This window comes from Orbicella faveolata, unplaced genomic scaffold, assembly GCF_042242905.1.
Source record: "Orbicella faveolata isolate gen_17 unplaced genomic scaffold, um_ofav_v1 contig_1, whole genome shotgun sequence".
Classification (NCBI taxonomy): Eukaryota; Metazoa; Cnidaria; class Anthozoa; order Scleractinia; family Merulinidae; genus Orbicella; species Orbicella faveolata.
In genome coordinates this window covers 21,225,067-21,244,286 of record NW_028301536.1, presented here as the reverse complement: position 1 = coordinate 21,244,286, position 19,220 = coordinate 21,225,067, and the positions used below count along the sequence as shown (strand labels likewise).

Sequence of the window (19,220 nt, the reverse complement as noted above, 5' to 3'; positions counted from 1 at the left end):
TTTTCTCTTCCAATGGGATTCCCTCTCTTTATTACCGCGCGGTCTCTACGCACCATTTGCTGAAACCGTTAAGGGTATGAACTGGATTTCTTTGAGAGTTGGGAAAGGCTGAAATACTTTGTAATAAAACTGTCCCCCTGACAAATCGCGAGACTTTTTGTGTCAGATAGGTCATACAAATTCATATTAAGTTTCGCTGAGATAAAAAAAAAAGATAAAAAACAAGGTTAGATGATTGTGTAAGCACCTTCTCTGATAATCGTCTTCATCCAGAAGCAAGACAAAACATTTCAAGCTGATCTCATGGGACCATCTCATGGTAACCTCCTCATCCGAAGTGCACCGAAAAGGTGATAAAAATTGAGGTAAGAAGCATATATTACATTATCAGAAAACAAGACGGGAATTTAAGAATACGAGAAAAATGCAAAAAATAGGGCCAAATGTTCCCAAATTCCAGTTATGAACGCTTTAAGCCAGCAGTGTAATGCATGGTTTTAACCTCTTAAAATGCTTTATGATATAGACTTGAATCGCCCTTAACAAATAAAAAAGCCTGAGCCGTGCATTACACTGCGATAAAACACGGCGGGTATTTGAGAACACGAGGGAAATGTAGAAAATACGAGTCGCAGGCGAGTGTTTTCTGCATTTCTCGAGTGTTCCAAATGTCCGGAGTGTTTTGTCATAGCGTAATACACGGCTTAGGCTACTTCATTTGCTTTATGATATAGATTTTACACGCTCAAAACAGTAAAACACGCTTTTCCTATGTTTTATACTCTGATAAAACATGGGTTTTTGACCAATCAGAGCGCGCGCAGGGTCCTATCTATATTATAAAAGACAATAAAACACGGTTTTATAGACGGTAGATCGAATTCTTCACGCGCAGAACCCAGTCTATCGTCCACGTTACAAAATCTGATAATACATAGCGTTTTAACCAATCATAGCTGGCGAAGGCAGAAACTAAACTGTATATATAAAGTGCAGCAAATTAAGGTTTGGATTCTTTCTTGTTCGCACTTAAAACTGAAGGGTGACGCTCTTTTTAGTCTCGCGACTTTCTGGTGGTGTTATATTGTACAGTTGTTGAATTGAGCGCCCAGAAGAGAGGCATTGCGACGCTTGTTTACTCAGACCGATCATAATTGTCTTGATATGCATTAATTAACCTCTCAGTAGGACCAGAAGGCGAAGTAGCCCAATGGTTACTGCGCTGAACTCTACGTCGCATGTTCGGTGTCCGAACCCTGACCGGCGTCTTGGGCCAGCCAGACACTTAACTTTTTAACAAATAAAATAATAAAAATAACATCAAACCTTTCAGTGGTTTGTTTTATATTTTCATCCAATTTTCTCTTGCAATACGCAAGTAAGTAGTTGCCATCATGGCATTAGCCGCATGTACATTTTATGGACCTATTTTTACCACTGTTTCTTACAAAAGGCAACCATGTTGCAAGTTTTGGGAAAAGGCTCTCTCTTAAATAGAAAATTATATTAATTAAACCTAGTAAATAGTGTCACATGGCTTATAAGAAGAACGCCCAGACGGCCTAGTCATCCATCGCTATCAAGAGGATAAGTTAGTTGTAGCTTGAGAGCAAAAATGAGAACAGGCTCTCTTGTTTGTTCGTAGGTCGCATCTCCGCCGCTCGCGAAAAACTCCAACGAAAGAACCTTCTTCGCAGACTAAGCTAGTTCCAGCCAAGCGTCACTATCAAATAAATAGTCGGCAAACACGTGACATTGTTCGAAATCTCGTGTTTTCTAAGTTTCGTGTGACGGGTTGCTAAGCAACAGAACGTGAGCCATACAACGAAGAAACTGGCACTAACTGATTGGACGACAAGAATCAGATTACTACGAGAGCTTCTGTGTCCCCCCGCCTGTATGTCTGTGTCTCATTTGTGATCGTGATCTAAACCGTCAACATGTCTCTGTAAACAACAGTTCCAACAGGATCTTGTAGAATGTGATCGTGGATGTGAATAAATAGAGGAATGTAAGTTAAAAAGTCCAGGAAATCCAAAGAAGCCGTCCTGCCAAGGATTTTTAACGTCTGTTCTTTTTGGTCTGCTGTTAAACCTCCGGCTGTGAGTCCTAGCATAAGTTCCTCAAGTGAGATGGTCTTCTTTGCTTCGTCTACATAGCACAGAAACAGTCGCTGAAAATGAAGAGACAGGTTGTTAGAGCTTTTAACTAAAGACATTCGAAAGCAGCTAAGCGTACACTCTGACTTCACATTTAGCTTCACAAAATGAACAAAATGATCAGCTAAGCGAAAGCATTAAATTGATTCCCAATTTAAAGTTGATAAAGGTAAATTCACCGTGGTCGCGACTTTGGTAATGAGCTGAAGAATCAAGCATCCACATTTCACTCCCACGAAGCGCTAAGGCCCCGTCCACACTATCACACTACGCTGGAGAGATTTGAAAACGATGTTTTCACTCTGAAAACACTTAAAAAGTTTTCCGTCCACACTGCACCGGAGAAATTTGAAAACGCAACAATCACCTGTCATTTTAGATTTAAGCAATAGAACACTTTTTCCGTGTTTACATAGCCTCATGTAAACACGAGGAGGGTTCGGAGAATTCGAGACAGTTATGCAAACCCGAGACGTAGTCGAGGGTTTGTATAACTTTCGAGAATTCTCCCAACCCCCGAGTGTTTAGATGAGGCTATGTAAACACGGAAAAAGTGTTCTATTGCTTTTATAAAAATAATTCTCAAAAATGCGCGCGAAGCTAAAACGTCACAACCGTGTTTACATACTCTCATCTAAACACACCTATCGACCAATGAGAGCGCGCGTAGTAGCTCAGGTATTTTATAATTGTTTTTGAGGAAAACTCGGGCGGGAAAATCGCATGATGATCGTGATGTCATCGTTTTCAAAAAGCTCTGTTTTCAAAATGTTTTCCGTCCACACGAAAACGAAAAACCGGCGTTTTCAAATTCCCCCGGTTTGAAGAAGGGCGTTTTCGAGAAAGCTCCGTTTTCATGACAGGTTATTGTGGACGGCTGGCCTAACCGTATAAATGAAGCTGCGTTTTCAGATTTACCCGGTGCAGTGTGGACGGGGCTTAAGGATCGATCGAAACGCTAGCTTTCGAATTTCAAACTAGCTATGGTGGCTATAATTTGGCATCACAAGAGAAGCGTGCATACAGCTCTGGCCAATCACAAGGTAGAATGTGTCCTTTCGTCCAATCATGATTCAGCACATGTCACTTTTCTCGTAACGGCACCTGTTACTGCGCCTTTGTTTAAAGTTCCTAGTGGTTCGTTACCCTATTCGCGTTAGTATCGTTAGTCTCAAGCCTCAGATAGCTTTGGTTTGGGTTTTACAGCATCCATTAACAAAACACTGTCTAAGCAAAATTTGCGCTGGTTTCCAGTAATCTTGCAATATACATATGTTGCCCTACCTTTGCTCGTTGCAATTTGTAATCCAACTCTCTGAAATCCAGCTTCGAGATAAGGATTTTTGCAAATTCGCTGTTAAAATAGTAATAAGAAACAAATCAATACAAGACGTTTTAGCTGTGGTTTGGTTGAAAAAAACAAAACAAAACAAAAAAAACAAAAAAGGATTAAAAGAACACATTTTACTAGAAACCACCACGTACTCTAGAACTGCGACACGCTGAGAAAATGCAGCAATCACAGAAAATAACTTGAAATCTACTCCGGAGTCCAAGCTGCAATCACACAGTTCTAGAACCTAGAGATTGAAAGGAACATGGTCAGAAAACACTAGTTCAGGGTAGTATTTGTTACGTTATTCAAGATAAAACACGTGATGGTGTTTCATTTAGATTCCAGGTGCAGCCGATTCCCCTTCGCGTAGCATTTAGTCAAGGTGAATGGCAGGACAAGAAAAAGCCGGTTTTCTCTGAGTTCATCTCTCGTTCTTCATCTGCTCTTGATCTGCCTATTTCCTTGTGTCAACCCAGCTCGAGTTAGACCTCAAAGCCGCGCAGTTGGGGGCAGGCTGACGAAATAAATCCCAACAGGAGCCCGAGTTTCTTGCCCTGGTTAACTTACACTTCACTGAAACGAGAACAAACGCGACGGCTACATCTTAGCCTCAGGCTACATGTGTTTTACGTTAGCTCTTGATTAAGCAACGCTGATCAGAAACTCTTTACTTTTTTCTTCGGTTGTCTCCCTTGGCGCTTTAATTCAAATTTTCTGTCGAGCATCCCCGACCTTTTCATATGGGAGTTCCCCGGGGGAGGAAATGCCACACAAGACACGCTAATTACTTACTCGGTAGATGTAAGTTATATGAGAGTCGGAGAGCAAGTTTGAATTGACGCTTTCCAGGGCTTCTAGAAGATCTTCAGGAAACAAAACCCCATCCTTGTCCTCATCAAACTACGATAAAAGAGATCAGTTTTTAACGAGTTCAGATAACCCACATGAGATGACTGTCGAACACGCGCAATGCCTGTTCAGTTATCTCTCTATTCATGCTCTATCTATGTTAAGCTCTTTCTCTTTGATTGGCCAACGTATTAACATGGTCCACACGCAAGCTAGTATCGGTGAACACATAAAGAAATACTTCAAAGCTGGGTTCACTGGGGAACCTTTGTTAATGGGCGGTGCTCCGTTAGGAGTTAAGAGCTAAACAACTAAGAAAAATGAATCAATTGCTAATAACAGTAGTTGTTGGGCTTTTTCAGACAATCTCTCTGTGTACATGATTTTGTGTTGTAAATGTAATTTTGTCTTAACGATGAATAAAAAGAAATGTAAAACACCTCTGCATGTCAAAAATGCGAAAAAGAAACTTACACTCTTGAAAATGCGACGATAGTAATTAGCTTGTCCTTCACTTATGATACAGTACTTTGCCAGAAAGTCATCTGAAAGGGAAAAACAGGACGAGAAAATAAACTTGCTAGTTTATCAACAGTCACAGGTAGTTAACCTCAACTGGCCTTAGAGATCTATGTCGGGAGTCTTGAGGTGTTTGACTTAGTAGGATTACTGTCTTTGCTTTCCTGACGGCTGTGAGAGTCGTTCCTGTACTACTCTGTACACAACTGGTTTCTTTTTATGTCCTCAATTACAAGCGAACAAGAATGAGTTCTCTACCAAGCCCCATAGCATTGCGTTCACGCTCACTTAATACACCCAAATTAATGCACGAATAAATGTCAGCAAATGGGACCTGAACTGAATTACTCCCATTTCTGTGACTAGCTTCCCAATTCACAGATTACTGAATTAGCATCAGAGTAAATCAGAGGCGGTCAGTTGAAAAAGCGACTTCAACGAGAAATGAACATGTCATCCACTGGACTAAAGAAGCACGCGCACTACTTACCTAACCCACTAGAATCACCATAATTGTCAAATACAGGACTCTGCGCTTGAATATCTCTCTTCGGCTTGCCTAACGCTGCGTGAAGTTTCTTTCTCCTGTCTTCAGCCAGTTGCTGACGTATTAACTCGTTGCGAATGCTGTCATCAGTCTGTGCACGGCGCCTGAGTGGTTTGGACGACTCCTGGGTGCTCTCTTTTCTGACTGGGAACATGCTAAAGGTCCGTTTAGGAGCCGGTGGTATCTGCGTAACACTCTCTGGGGTAGAAATAAGATAGTTCTTTTAGTGTGACTGTTTTCCGTTTGTGGTGATTGATGTGTAGCTCAGGTTCAAGTGGAAAGAGTTTGACAGTTGATGGTGTTGCACATAAGTCTGGTCCCTTGAAACCGATTGGTTAGTTTGGCCGTGATGGTATGGGCTCTAAGACTCGTATAAAGTCTGTCAACAGTCATTGGCCAGATCGAGTAAGTTTCGATCCGTTTATTTTTAGTTACAAGAACTGCCCCCTTCCCCCTCCAAGAATAACAGCTGTTCATGCTGAACTTCAAATCTCTTAGTTAGAACACAGTAATTAACCGTAATCACCCATTTCATACCCAAAAATATCCTGTGTAGCTCTCCGTCATTTTTATTAATGAGTTCCCTGAGGAGCCCGCAGGTTAGTGGGTCATCTAGATCATCCTTAAAAACTACATATATTACAAACAAGACATACCTGGTCTTTTAGGGATTTCAGGGAGGGAGGGTGTGTTTACTTCTCTCTCTTCCTCCTCCTCTTCTTCTTCTTCCTCTTGTTCTTCTGGAGACGAGGCCCTCTCCTCCTCCTCGGCTTCATCCAACCGAATGAGACTGGTTTCAACTGGATTTTTCACCTTTTTCTCTTTAACTTTCTTGCTTTTCCTTTTCTTTTTCTTCTTCTTCTCAGACTCCTCTTGTTTATCTTGTTTGGGCTTCTTAGATTTTCGTTTACTTTTAGGCGTGTGCTGAAAGATGGAATCGTTAATGTTACACTATTCACAATCTCGTTACCAAGATGGTACGTTACCTTTGATTGGCTACAGAGCGATGGTATTACGTGATTTTGTTCAAGAGAGCCATGTCTGGACAAGATTGAAGTGAATAATAATATTCCCATTTTTCACTTTGAAGTTCTTTATAGATGATCTAATAGTTTGCCGGGAGGGGTAAGGATGACAGGTAATGTAAATGGGATGGGTCGGGGCGGAGGTGGAGAGCGAGTTGGCGTGAAGATGGCGATAACTGCGCGCAAGATACAGCTGTAGTAAAGGCTGTTTAGTTAGCAGTTATCTCTAAGTTTATAACAACTATGATACCATTTGCAAAATCCATTACCTGCCGATAATTTTAAGAGATAGAGAATAAATGCGATACCGAGTAAATGCATTGTGTCTATAATACAGGCAACAAATGCAAGGAATCGTTGATGTACTTGTAATATTTCGATATAACTCTATATCATTTGCCCCCATGGTGATGAGCTGACTCGACAGCTTTGGAGCACTCTTGGTATTATCCCATTTCGTGAAAATAGTCGGAAGTTTTTTGGGTTATTCTACGGAGATTTATCAAAATAGCCTCATATTCCTCAAACCATATTAAGTTAAATGAAGACCTGATGAGATGGTCATATCACAGTTACAAGGGATCAGTCGATTCTCTATCCTAGTGAATAAAGGCGATCCAAAGTGCGCTTCCATTGTTTATATAGTCCTACAGAACACTCTGAAAAGCTTGAAGGAACTTACCTTTTCCCCTTGAACTACAACATCGATTATCGATGGTGAACTGGGGTTTACCACGGCCACTAAAAAAATGAATGAGAAGTCAGGCTAGTTATACTGTGCCAAGATGCATGAGAGTACAATCAAAATAAGTTTGTGCATGTCGTGAGAAATATTTACATCATTGTTTTCTATACGTGACCAGTAGCATCATGTCGCTTTTCGCTTCGCCAAACACCATCCGTGAAAACCAGAAAATATGTCTAGAATGATAATTGTGTTAAAAGTTTTCATTGCAAGAAACCGCAAAAATGAACAAACTAAAAGGTTTTAACCAATTTTGGCTGTCATGAATTTCTCTCAAAATGCATCCTCTCGACTATTCTGAGGTTTTTGATCACTACATCTTTTCTACTTGAAGCCTCGATCGGAGTTAAAGTACAGTTTTAAGTGATCTTGTCGCTACCAAGTTTCGTCCATCGAAAGCCACGAGATCGCAAATTGGCATGGTTGAGTTGACGCTGTAATGTCTTGTCACGGGTGAAAACAACACTAATTTTACACAACAGACTCCTGCTTTCTCTACCAGGCCATTTTGAACCTCACACTAGTTATAGCATGGAGCAGTAGCTAAGAACAACAGCACTGTTCCGACCGTTCTAGGGGTTCTAATGGGTATAACCATGGGAGACAGACATGATGTCCTCTGGCTCTCGCTTACACCAAATTTGTATATTTGCAGTGACTAGAGGCCACTTTGTCACCAAATCATATAATAGCAACCAAATTTTCTTTAGGGTTAGACACTATAGAGGATGTAGTTTGAAAGCAAACGAAACCTTTAGATTGTTCCTTTTTGAATGCCCTTTCAAAATGTCGCATATAAATGGTCAAATCACAGTGATTTACGGTATTTTTGAATCGCACTGGGCTGTAACCGACTCTCATAGTTGGCTTCTCATTAAAAGACAATTCTGCTAGCTAGTTTAGCCCCTTATCCAGTTTCTGCACTTGTTATTCACATTTGTTGCTGTTTCTTGCTTCAATTCGATTTTCATACCTTTACTTTCCATCTGTGACGCAGTTTCTACTACAGAATACTCTGTCTCTTCCTCCCAGGCGTTCTGTTCGTCAACCACTTCCTTGCTCTCATCGCCACAAACAAATTCTTCCACTTGTGGTTCCTCTTGGTCTTCTAAGATCACCTCATGAGTGCGTTGGTCTTCTTCTTGTTGTTCTTCCTCTATGGGTGAAGGCGCTGGCGGAGTGTTCCTCGACATGTCAGGTTCTTATGAGAAAAAAGACCACGATGTTAGCACCCAAGAGAAAAAAAGGCGATTGATTCACAAAGACCGTATCCTCAACTGGGTTAATACAATTAATTTGCTTGGTTGTCCTTTTGAATCCAAATTATTTGTCCATAATTTCAGCCAATGAACAGCACAACAATTTGACAACTATTCTGCTTCCTGTTTTTGTTTTTATTAATAGTCCATTAGCGGAAACAATGAAAGTGTTCTTGTCGCAACAGAGCGTTTCTTGTAAAAGTACATCGAAAGAATTTTGAGTTTGTTTGGTTTTGGTTACACCGTGTTCGCTAAGCTTGATAATTCAGCAGTCAAAGAAAGAAAAAAATTGTTGACACACGCCTTCGATAACGTGCGCTGTCTAAAGTAAAACAAAAACTTCGTTTTGCATTATCTCAGCTAGCGGAAGTCTCAAGCAACAAAGAAGTTTGCTTCAACGGGTTCAAAGTTGACATCAACGGGTTGCGATTGGTGGATTAGACCAACTCTACTTATCGTGGGTCAACTGGTTATCAGAGTATGTATGATTTATTTATTGTATGTAATAATATCGTTATTTCGGTTCTCACTGAACTTCCAAGTTTGCTTGCTATTCAGTGAAATGAGCAGCGAGTTTTTCTAGAAACCTTTTAGAAGCAAACACGCGATAATTTTTTATCAGCCAACAAGAAACAAATGTGACTCCATTGTGCTGTGCCAAGTACAGGAAAACGAGCTGTATTAAGGTAAGCAAACTGGGCATTTAATTGACATCAAATAAAACTTAAAGCTCCCAAATTTAAAACCTCAAAGCAAACCACTAAAGCAACAGCATGAAAAACAAAACCAAAATCAGTTTATGTTTGTCCACCCCAATGCTGTTGTGCCTTCCTGTTGTTCTCTCCTACATTTGGTGTTGGCGCTCTCCGTCCTCCGTCTTTACACAATAGGTCATTTCCGAATTACCTTTTGTCTCTACTTCAAACGAGTCTCCGTGGAAAACCTTTCACACGAAAATGAGTTTGATTTACATGAAAATGAGCCTGTAGGCCAAAGGCATTTTCATATGAATGGTTTCGCACGTAGCCTCGTTTTGATCCTGAGGCAAAAGGCACCTCGAAAATGGCCTATTGTAGTAAGGCCTACATGTAATGAGTGAAACTGATGTCTTACCTGTCACTTCTCCATACACCTCCACTCTCATAGCAATGCTGTTTTTCCACGTCTGTGGTATGAACCGCACAAATCTTGCTTGCACTGGGTTTGAAATACTATTTATAACAACCGAGTTGCTGTTTCTGTTTCCCTTAAAAACCTGGGATGAAAAAAAGTTCATTTACTTCCCACACCAAGAGAATATGACTGCCAGTGCAAACTCTAACGTGTACACAAACCTTACAGATACGTTATTCCCGATGCTTGTCTTAATAAGTAACATCGTACTAACTGAGTGAGTCCAAACACGTGGACTTGACACAGAATAGAGAATGATACATGCATTTCAAGGGTTAAATATACCTCAGCTGGGGACACTAAAACAGTTGTGTATCAGAGAGAAGTGCAGAGCTAAGCATTGAGTTTACATTGAGGCATTGCGTCTGTCCCCTCTAGGTCTTTTACTTCGCTTCTTTGAATAAAACAATCTACATGTAGGAGGTTGATTACTTGCAGATCACTTGGCATGTACTACGTTAGAAAATCTAGTTCAATTGTCTGTGACTTTGACTCAACTGACTTGTTTAAATGTCCTCGTTAAGATAAGCTGTTTAAGTATTTCGTTTTGCATAACTAATTAGTTTAGATGCTTTACACCAACGGTTTAGAGCAAAATATCGTTTTGTTTTTAAAATCATGGTTAAATATAAATTATTGTTTACCTACTTGCCATCGTTTTGTGCTCTGTTGCGTTATCATGTTGAAATTTATATTTAGTTAAAAGCTGCAAAATAAGACAATTCGATATAACATTTTCGATACTAATTTTAATTTCAAATTTATAGTTTCAAGTTTAACTTGACGTTCAAAACTCTCTTCTGCGTCAGTTTAATCGAATAAAAATCTGCATCTCAACTTAAGGTTTAGAAACCTAGCCAGGTCTCCAAATTGAAACGCAGTTATCACTTATTGCTATTAAAATAACAATAGCATGAATTTTTCGGCTCTTTAACCTTAATGTTTAAGCTTACGTGTTCACAACTAGTATATAGACAAAAACAGCCCCTTTTGATCACTTGAGTATACAAGTGATTGCTTGTAGAACTACAGTTTAACTCACAACCCATTATGGTAAAATTCAATTTTATATCGAACCAATTTTCCATCCTTGATCAGCTGTTATCTCCTCGTGAAATGCGTACTTAACTTTTTTCTTGTTTTTCTTAGGAGAAACTATACATAGTGTTCATAACAAAAGGAGTACATTTAAAAGTATTTCAAGCAAAGAAAATCCCAGACGGGTTTTCTCTTATGCAGTCAGCCTGTTTTAGGCGTTCAGTTAGTTGAGGATTAGCGCTACTGAAGAAGGCCGCGTTTTTTCTTTTGTTTTTTTCTCTTTTTTTTTTTCTCACTCGTCATGCTTTGCGCTGCTCAGCAACTAACCCGAGGCCTGGAAGAGGTCTTAGAGTAGTGTCTTGTCTTTGAAGAGCCTGTAAACTTATACAGGCCTTTAACTGGCATCTCTGGACATCTATGCTAAGAATTACCTTGACAGCGTCATTTTCTGTGTACTGTTGCCACTGTGAGCCATCTGTACTAAAGGAGAGCGTGTACGACTCCACCCAGCATTTGTCTTTCTTCTGCACCTTACCTCCACTGGAAATACCATAACCTTGCGTGGCGACCTGCAGTACAGGCAAAAAAAAGTTGAACCTCCCATTTTCAGACACCCTCAGGCCCAAGAATAATGTCCTCGTAAGAGCGGTGTCCGCTTATGGGACGTGTCCGTTTAGCTCTGGTCTGTTGGGTTCATGTTCTACTGAACCATGTCCTACGTACCGGGTAGTTCTCGCAATGAATAATGACTTAAATGTCCGCTTTCATGTGCATTAAAACCAACAGTACTCAAACCCAGACAGTCGTCCTGTAAGTGTTCCTGATTATATGATTTTACAAGGTAGGAGTAATTCTAATTTCCAAACTTTTGGTTCAAAGAAATCTCCATAAATCGATTCAAATATGTAAGAACTGCATGGCAACACACACCAACCTGCGAAACATTCGTTAAAGCTCCCAGGTCCACTTCTAAGTACTGTTTCTTGTCATTGAGTTTTGGTTTCCAGGCTCCACCACTTTTCCCCTGTTTGGTGTTATTCAGCCGCGCCTGACTAGGGACATGGTAACGATCTAGCACAGACGAAGCTCGCATGGCATCGTCGGGTATCAACCCATCGCCAACGCCTAATGCCACTGGAACAAACGCGGCCATCAAGAAAGCTAAAGTAGAAAACAGAATGACATGAACAATATAAGCAGGCAAATATTAACGTTAAGAGCCGACGTTTCGGCGTCATCGTGACACCATTCTCAAGGCAAAATGAATAAATAATGCGAAGATTTGATTTCTATACCGTCTCTCATGTTTCAAGAAATAGTTATTGATCAAGATGTGAACAACGCATCTAATAAATTCAAAAAGAAGGCGCTTCTTTTGCCAACGATCCTTGGTATCCCGCACAAGGCTCCCCTCCGAGTGCTGCTCCGTGTTCATGTGGAAAATCATTAAGGCCTTCACAGAGAAACTGTAAAGTTCATTATAAAACAGAATTCAGTGATTTGTTTTGTATAGGTAATCGCATGAAATGCGACTGCAGTTAAGGATTTACACAACCAGTGATATTTGAAAGGAGAGTGCAATTTGAAAACGTTTCCAAATACCACGAATAGTGTTAATTCTTCAATAGCCCGAGCTTTCATGGACCTTCATACGAATACTTATTTATGATAGATTGGGGGAGAAAACTACGAACACGCGCGCGTAAATTTGCACTTCAATGCAAATTAACCATAAATTTGCCTGTTCTCGTCCAATTACAATGAAGTAAATTTGTCAGTCATATAATAAATTACAAAATTACCTGTATCGTCTGCGTCACCAATCGACCCATGATCAGAAAAATTTTCATCTGCCATGACAGCAGGAGGTGAGAGGAAGTTAATTTGTATTTCCTTTTTTTCTTGTTCGATCTCACTTTTTTTCTCGTCAACCTTTATTTCACTTTCTTTCTTTTGAAATTCTTCTTCACTTTCTTTCTCTTCAATTCTTCTTTCACTTTCATTTCCTTCGAGTTTTCTCTCGCCATTTTCGTTGGCAGCATTGTACTGTTCATTTTGCTCAGGTGAGCTGATGTCCAAAGGTTCCTGTTCTGTTTTTGGAATGTTCTCCTTTTCTGTTCCTGGAATGTTTTCCTGTTCTGTTCTTAGAATATCGAGTTCATCAGTCTTCGTGTTTACATCTTCCAATACTGGTTCGCTTTCAGGTTCAGCTGCTACTTCCGACTGCGACACATCAACTTCCATGGTCTTTTCACTTCCGTCTTCTAATGCAACGTTTTCCACGTCAGCGCCATGATCTATTTCTTGCGAATTAGAATCATTCGCATCAGTTATACTTGTGGCATCTACTTGATTTTCATGTTCAGGTAAGAGCGACTCGTATTGTTCATCAGCTTGGGCTAATTCCTCAACATAACCTCCTTCTTGAGTAATGTTCTCTAAGTCGGGCAGCTCAAGTCTATCGCCTTTGCTTCCTTGACATTCAGTATCGTTCTCTTCGCGCTTTTTTTCGCTTTCAGATCCACACGGGATGTTTACTAAATTTGGCAACACACCCGGAGATTCGTTTTTTGAGCTCTGTGCCCGAGGCTCGTCCCGTGTTTCAAAGATATCAAAGTACTGAGTGACGATTATTTTAGGAAGTCTAAACCGTTTCTTCTCTAAAATTTCTTGTCTCTTTTTCTCTTGTTCAAGGCGTATCATTTTTTCCCGTTGCAGCCTTTCTTCTCTTTTCTGTCTAATCATGTCGTCAGGGTCAGTGTAACAATCTGTTACGGAAGAAAAAATGTGCAAAAAATGTAAACCTTGAATAAGGTGACTGTAAAACCATGGAATAGACATTAAGTACAACACTGTACAGCATTAAAGTGAAGAATGATCATCGCAGTAAATTTTCCAATTTAAGCAATTGGAAAGAAGAAGCCTGAAAAAAAAAATCCGGGCTTCAACGGGATTCGAACCCGTGACCTCCGCGATACCGGTGCGATGCTCTACCAACTGAGCTATGAATCCACACATTGGGAGCGAGGTCACTTTCATCTACAACCGCAGTTCCAATATGAATTATTTCATATATACTTCACATCACTGTACAGCATGTGGTCTTGTTTACATAATAATTTCAAAGTAAGAAACAACGCCTTGGTTTCACAGTGCGACAGTGTCCAGGCTCCACTTGTAGGCGTGGTCGAAACCGTTACACTCAGTATCGGCCCAGGTAGGAGGAGAGACGAGTGATTCAACAAACAGGTACACTTTCAGTAAGGAGAGGGAGAGCCATCGTCTTAATTTGAGGTCTGCTTAATAGAGGTTTTACTGTGCTAGTACAGCAATAAGAACTGTAAGCCTTACCTCGATTTTTTCTAAAGTTATTCAATCTACTCTCATGTTCTGCTCCAGCAGAAATGGATTTGTTTGTCCATCGTTCCCAAATGTCACGGATCTGTTGAACTCTCTCAATGATTCGCATGTGACGCTGAAAAAAAATCATTAGATGTATTGATTACTAAACTCTTTCTTTATTAGCCAATTTGGTTACTTAAAGGAAAAAGCTATTAAGATCTTTAGGTCAGATCCCATGGGAGGGAGATACGAGATTATTATAAATCTTAGGGCAAATCCCACTCAATTGCTTTATCACTCCAGCTGTCAGGATTGTAAAGGGTTTCCCACAAAAACTGTAATATGTCTATAAATTAAATCAAGGGTAAAGAATACTCTAATGTAGTCAATTTGCCATCATCTTCTTGATAGAAGCTGATGGTTAAAACCTAGTGTGTTACAAGAGCTCCATCAAAGAACTGATTGACACCCTGACACATACCTCTTGTTTCTTCCACTCTTCTTCAAATTTGAACCTTTGCCGTTGACGCCGAAGAGCTGACAACGTCCGTTCATGGGAGCATCTGGGAATGTGTGGACAGGGATCCTATGTGAATAATAAAAAAAGTCTGTATTAACTACTAAATTAATTACTAATCGCCCCAGTTTATAATTTGGAGTTACTGCTACAGGAAAATGTAGCTTGACTCTGAGACAATCCAAGGTTGTCCATTTGCGATCTCTCCCCACCTGATATACCTCACCAGAGATCTTGTTCTTGACAATATCTTGTCCTCCATGTATCCTGGGGAGAGGGGAAGAGGGAGGGCTCCCATATGAAAAGATTGGGGTTATTTGTCGTCTCACTTAGGGGTGTAAATCAAAGATTTTGGTCTCACTTAGGGTGTTGATAAAGAAATGCCACTTTTTTAGCTGTCAAAGTATCTTTTAGGGTGCACCCAAAAACTCTTAATAAAAGAAATGTTCTTATTTTCATTTTTAGTCTTGATTTCAGCTGGTCTCTCGAATCTGGTCTGCTAGCATGGACTCCATTTCTAAACAACAGCTGGCAATTGAGTCCGTTTTCTGTTTTAAGTGGTATCTTTTAGGGGTGCAATAAAGCTTGCCACTGACAAATCATGCTGTTTCGCTCAACCTTGTCCAATAATTGTTTTAATTATTTGTGTACCCTGAAAAGCTTCTAATTATGGTAAGCAGAATTCAGACCAGGCAAAAAATGAGTAAAAGTTGTATTTTTAATGTTATTTAAAGATGATTTCAAGTCAGTAAAGTGCAGTCTCAGCACCCTAATGTTTATAAACATTATATAAGTTCTCACTCGATGGAATACAAATTGATGTTATTTGTTACGAACTGCATACCTTATCTTTGAGGCCTTTTAAATTCCTTTTCCAACATCTTCATTGATTTTTACAGCTGCGAAGTTGTTTTATCAGTGGATATGAGAAAGAACGAAGCATAAAACTTGGCATCGATAATGGCAGTTGGCATGAAACTTTGAATTTACTCACTTAAGTAGTTGTGAAATGTTCACATTTTGTGATGTCTTTCATAACAGAAAACAAAAAACGAACAAACTCTCAAGAGTGTGCAGCACGGACTGGAAATCATCTTTAATAATAAGTTAGTAATTAAGACCAAGAGAACTTTGTTACCAGGAACATATCACTAGTGCGTCTTAGCAGCTCAACATTTCTTGTGATTGTCTCATAGTTGTTGCACTTCTGCAATAAAAAATTAGCATGTTATTAAACTCATGCCTTAATAATCATTTAGTGTTACTGATAATCATTTGAAATAAATGGAATAAAAAATTTATGTTAGAATATGATCTCCCATTATATTGAAACAAGAGTTTTACTGGAAAATACACCACTCCTATAATTCATATGAAACCACATCAGGACCTGAGATAAGATTTTGAGATAAGATATTGATGACATCATTAACCGCTTTTTCATGGTTCTTCTAGTATATAATAAAAAGAAAATTCCACAGTGGCTTAAAGATGGGAATTTTATTAGATCTCATGTGAAAAAATTATTATATTCACTTGCTGCACTCATATTTCATAAAATAAAATTTGTAACTTGCACCGCCTACCCCCCTCCCCACCCCCCACAATGGCATCTCTCTAAAAATTCCTGTTACAGTGTAGCCCTATACTTTCCTTTCAAAACATTGGCTTTAGAAACCCAAACTCCACCTTGGGAATTTTCAACTGACCTCCCATGAGGTGGGTACAGACAATTCCTAGAACTGAAAATTTATCACTCTAGTTAGGTATAACTACCTGTTTGTTGGTTAGCCAGACACCCAGGGGCTCCACCCACGTGGGGAGAGATGAGTTATTCTGAATCCTTGGTGGTCTTTTTAAAATTCTGCTTGTAGATGGCGAGTGCACAGGACTACGAAATGGTGCAATATCCCCAAAGTATATGCTGCTGGTCCCTTCAAATAGTGCATTGCTCTCCCTGGAACTTTCCTGAAAGATACATTATACATAAAATTTCAGTGTTAGCTCAGTTCTCATATGTCACTCAATGACAGGAGGGAGGACACATTTTCTCTATCTCCATGCATAACATGCCTTTCAGGTGAAACTTAAAGTGGCTTGATCAGATTTTTGGGTGACGAACCCATTCAACTGAGCAACTAGAAAATCACCCCAAGCATAAAACCCAAACGATTTGAACAGAAAATTGAACATTACAGGTGAGCTAATGTAGAGGAAGACAAACGTTTCAGATTAAGTATGTTTTGCCAAGGTCAGAGTAATCATAGGAATGATTGGAAATGATCTCATAATCCCTACTTTTTACAAGAGACCAAATATTACTTAAATCATTAAGGGATAATTTCAGAAACACACCCCTGGGATTTTTGATCTGACCTCATTTTATGAGAGAAAGGGCTTTGTGAAGGTTTGTTGCATCAACAACATGTCAAAAAGGGCATGGAGCATGTGCACATGCTGAATGGCATGTATCAGCAAAGGGTAGCAGCTAGTACGATCATGTGGCAAGAAGCAAAACTTTCAAAAAGATGTTAAAATTCTCCAACTGTCAGGAAAATACTCAAGCACAAATTCAACCAAGTTTTAAGGCAAACTTCCAAAGCAAAGAAATCTACTGACAATTTTTAGTAAGTTTTTAAATTGCCTTCAAAATATTTGTACATGAACTTGTCTACCCTGTCAGTCTATTATATATGAAATCAAAAAATCATCTTGGTATGAATTTAGCAGCTAGGAAAGCATTTTGTAAAACCAGTGGATAGCAGTCTTTCCTGTATTAGTTGGCACACAATTCATACTGGAAGGAATAACAGGTAAACTATTCACATTCTTCTCATTCCTTTATTTGCTCTCACACTACTCAACTGTGTTGTATATTACTCCCTGTGGCTTCAGACTCTTTTAATTAAGTGTGAAGTGCTACTGCCAAAGAGTCATGCCACAATTTGACAAACTCTTAGGGCAAGTCATAATACAAATTATTAATGAGCAAATCTGTAATGTAGCGCACCCCTTCCCTCTGTCCAGCAATCTACTATACTTTGCAGTTGTTATTGACAATGAGTAAAGCGAGAGGTTATGGTTGCTTAATTCATTTCATTGTACCACCCAATATTTGACCATTTAGTGTACTCATCTCAGGTTTCCAAGATCTTGTATAGTTGGTCATAAATACCTTAGTAACTTCACAGATTTCAATGAGTATGTCGTCAATTAAACTCATGAGTGACCCCTTTATAACTTAATGGTAGCTTGAATTACTTTATTATTGAATTACATGTACAGTTTGTAATTATCTAATACTGGCATGAAGGAAACAGTGCACAAACTAGTATGTTTAAAGACTGGCACAAAGCCAACATTAATTAATATGAGAACTACTCGGCAAAATAACAGCATTCTAAAAAATAGAACTTTCTAGCTTTCAATGAACAATAGCTCAAATGGTGGTATGTTCAGTTTTTATCATTATAATTTGGAGTATGTCAAATACAAAAAGAGAAGGCATCGGTAGGAGACCAAAATGTTTACCGGTTGTCATGAAAACGTAATGCTTGAAATAGCTGCAGCAATAATTTAACTGGAGCGACTTTGCACATGTCGAGTTGCACAGTGTACATGTATGTCACATGTAGAAGAGCAAATAAAGGATCCACAGGGGTTAGGTTACAGCTGATAAATGCAAATCAGCAGTTAATTTACTTTCAACAATTTTAAGTTGATATAAAAACATCCTTTTCCTACCCAATTCAGATACGGTGCAGCAATATTATAGTTCCAGTTGAAACTACATGAGCTTAAATATTGTAATATTTAAGCTTATATTTCTCCATTCAAAAAAACATTTTAAAATGTTATAAATAGAACATTAGAAAAACAATTCAAAGCCTTTCTATGTTTATTGCTATTTTAGTAGATAATGCTACATTAATTTTCCTTAGAAAAATATCCAGTATCCACAAGGACATATCTCAATATATTTATGTATGATTTATACTTAAAATTTCACTTCAACATTACCTTTAATATATTAAAAGCTCACGTGTTATGACATGTCACTAAGCTTAAGCTTACATACAACATTCAGAACTAAAACTGAACTGACTTCTGAAGTAATATTTTGACAAGGACAACATTACTGTTAGGTTGAAGGAACTACGCGAACTGTGTTTCGTATCTCTGCGTATCTTTACCATGACAGAGACCAACAAATCTTGCAAGGAATCTGAATGTTTACACTTGTCGCATGTCATCAGTCGAGTCGAGAAATTTTGTGATAACGTCTCCAAAGTAAAAGAAAGTAAACTGATCCTTTCTCGGAATAAAACACGAAAAAAAAAACAATTCTTCTCGGTAAATCTAAAACGGATTATTTTTAATTAAGTTGATTTCTTCATTAACAGATATTGGCGATGTTTGTCAAACACTTCATTCACTCACCTTTCTGTTGACATAGTTCCCACTTCTTGACTGTCCATCGGTATGTTGAGCTGTCCTAGGCGAAGCTTCAAGCAAGCTCAATCTGTAATTCTTCTTTTCCGAAGATACAGGCTTTTCAGACTCTCTAAGCTGTAAATAAGGCAGAGCCTGCATTTTCACCGGCCCATAAACCGGCAATTAGTCTCCAACAAGGCATCACATTTGCATTTCCCGTTGCTTTGCTTACAGTGGACTGCTGGGTTGCTAGTGTCTATTTCAGGCCTGGTTACCT

General features: G+C 39.1%; 1 protein-coding gene across 1 annotated transcript; it reads right to left on the bottom strand.

The window, feature by feature from the left end:
• Positions 1-1,327: 1,327 nt before the first annotated feature.
• Positions 1,328-19,180, bottom strand: LOC110044769 (uncharacterized). The gene is made up of 18 exons (XM_089295233.1): positions 18,950-19,180; positions 16,286-16,477; positions 15,648-15,716; positions 14,474-14,578; positions 14,002-14,125; positions 12,453-13,418; positions 11,585-11,811; positions 11,082-11,219; positions 9,553-9,694; positions 8,154-8,381; positions 7,118-7,176; positions 6,067-6,334; positions 5,354-5,608; positions 4,819-4,889; positions 4,288-4,395; positions 3,645-3,739; positions 3,444-3,513; positions 1,328-2,173 (listed from the first exon to the last, which is right to left on the bottom strand). The coding sequence occupies exons 1-18, from the start codon at positions 19,100-19,102 to the stop codon at positions 1,928-1,930; spliced, it is 3,516 nt and encodes a 1,171-aa protein (XP_089151359.1). The 5' UTR covers positions 19,103-19,180; the 3' UTR covers positions 1,328-1,927.
• Positions 19,181-19,220: the final 40 nt, after the last annotated feature.

What these genes read in the sequence shown, in the direction of transcription:
- LOC110044769 (XM_089295233.1), bottom strand. Translation starts at nt 19,102, where the DNA reads ATGCAGGCTCTGCCTTATTTACAGCTTAGAGAGTCTGAAAAGCCTGTA. An exon ending in AAGAGTGGAAGAAACAAGAG is followed by an intron (nt 14,126 to 14,473) that starts GTATGTGTCAGG and finishes ATTTTTTTTCAG; the next exon opens with CGTCACATGCGAATCATTGA. An exon ending in ATCGTCGCATTTTCAAGAGT is followed by an intron (nt 4,396 to 4,818) that starts GTAAGTTTCTTT and finishes CTTTTATCGTAG; the next exon opens with TTTGATGAGGACAAGGATGG.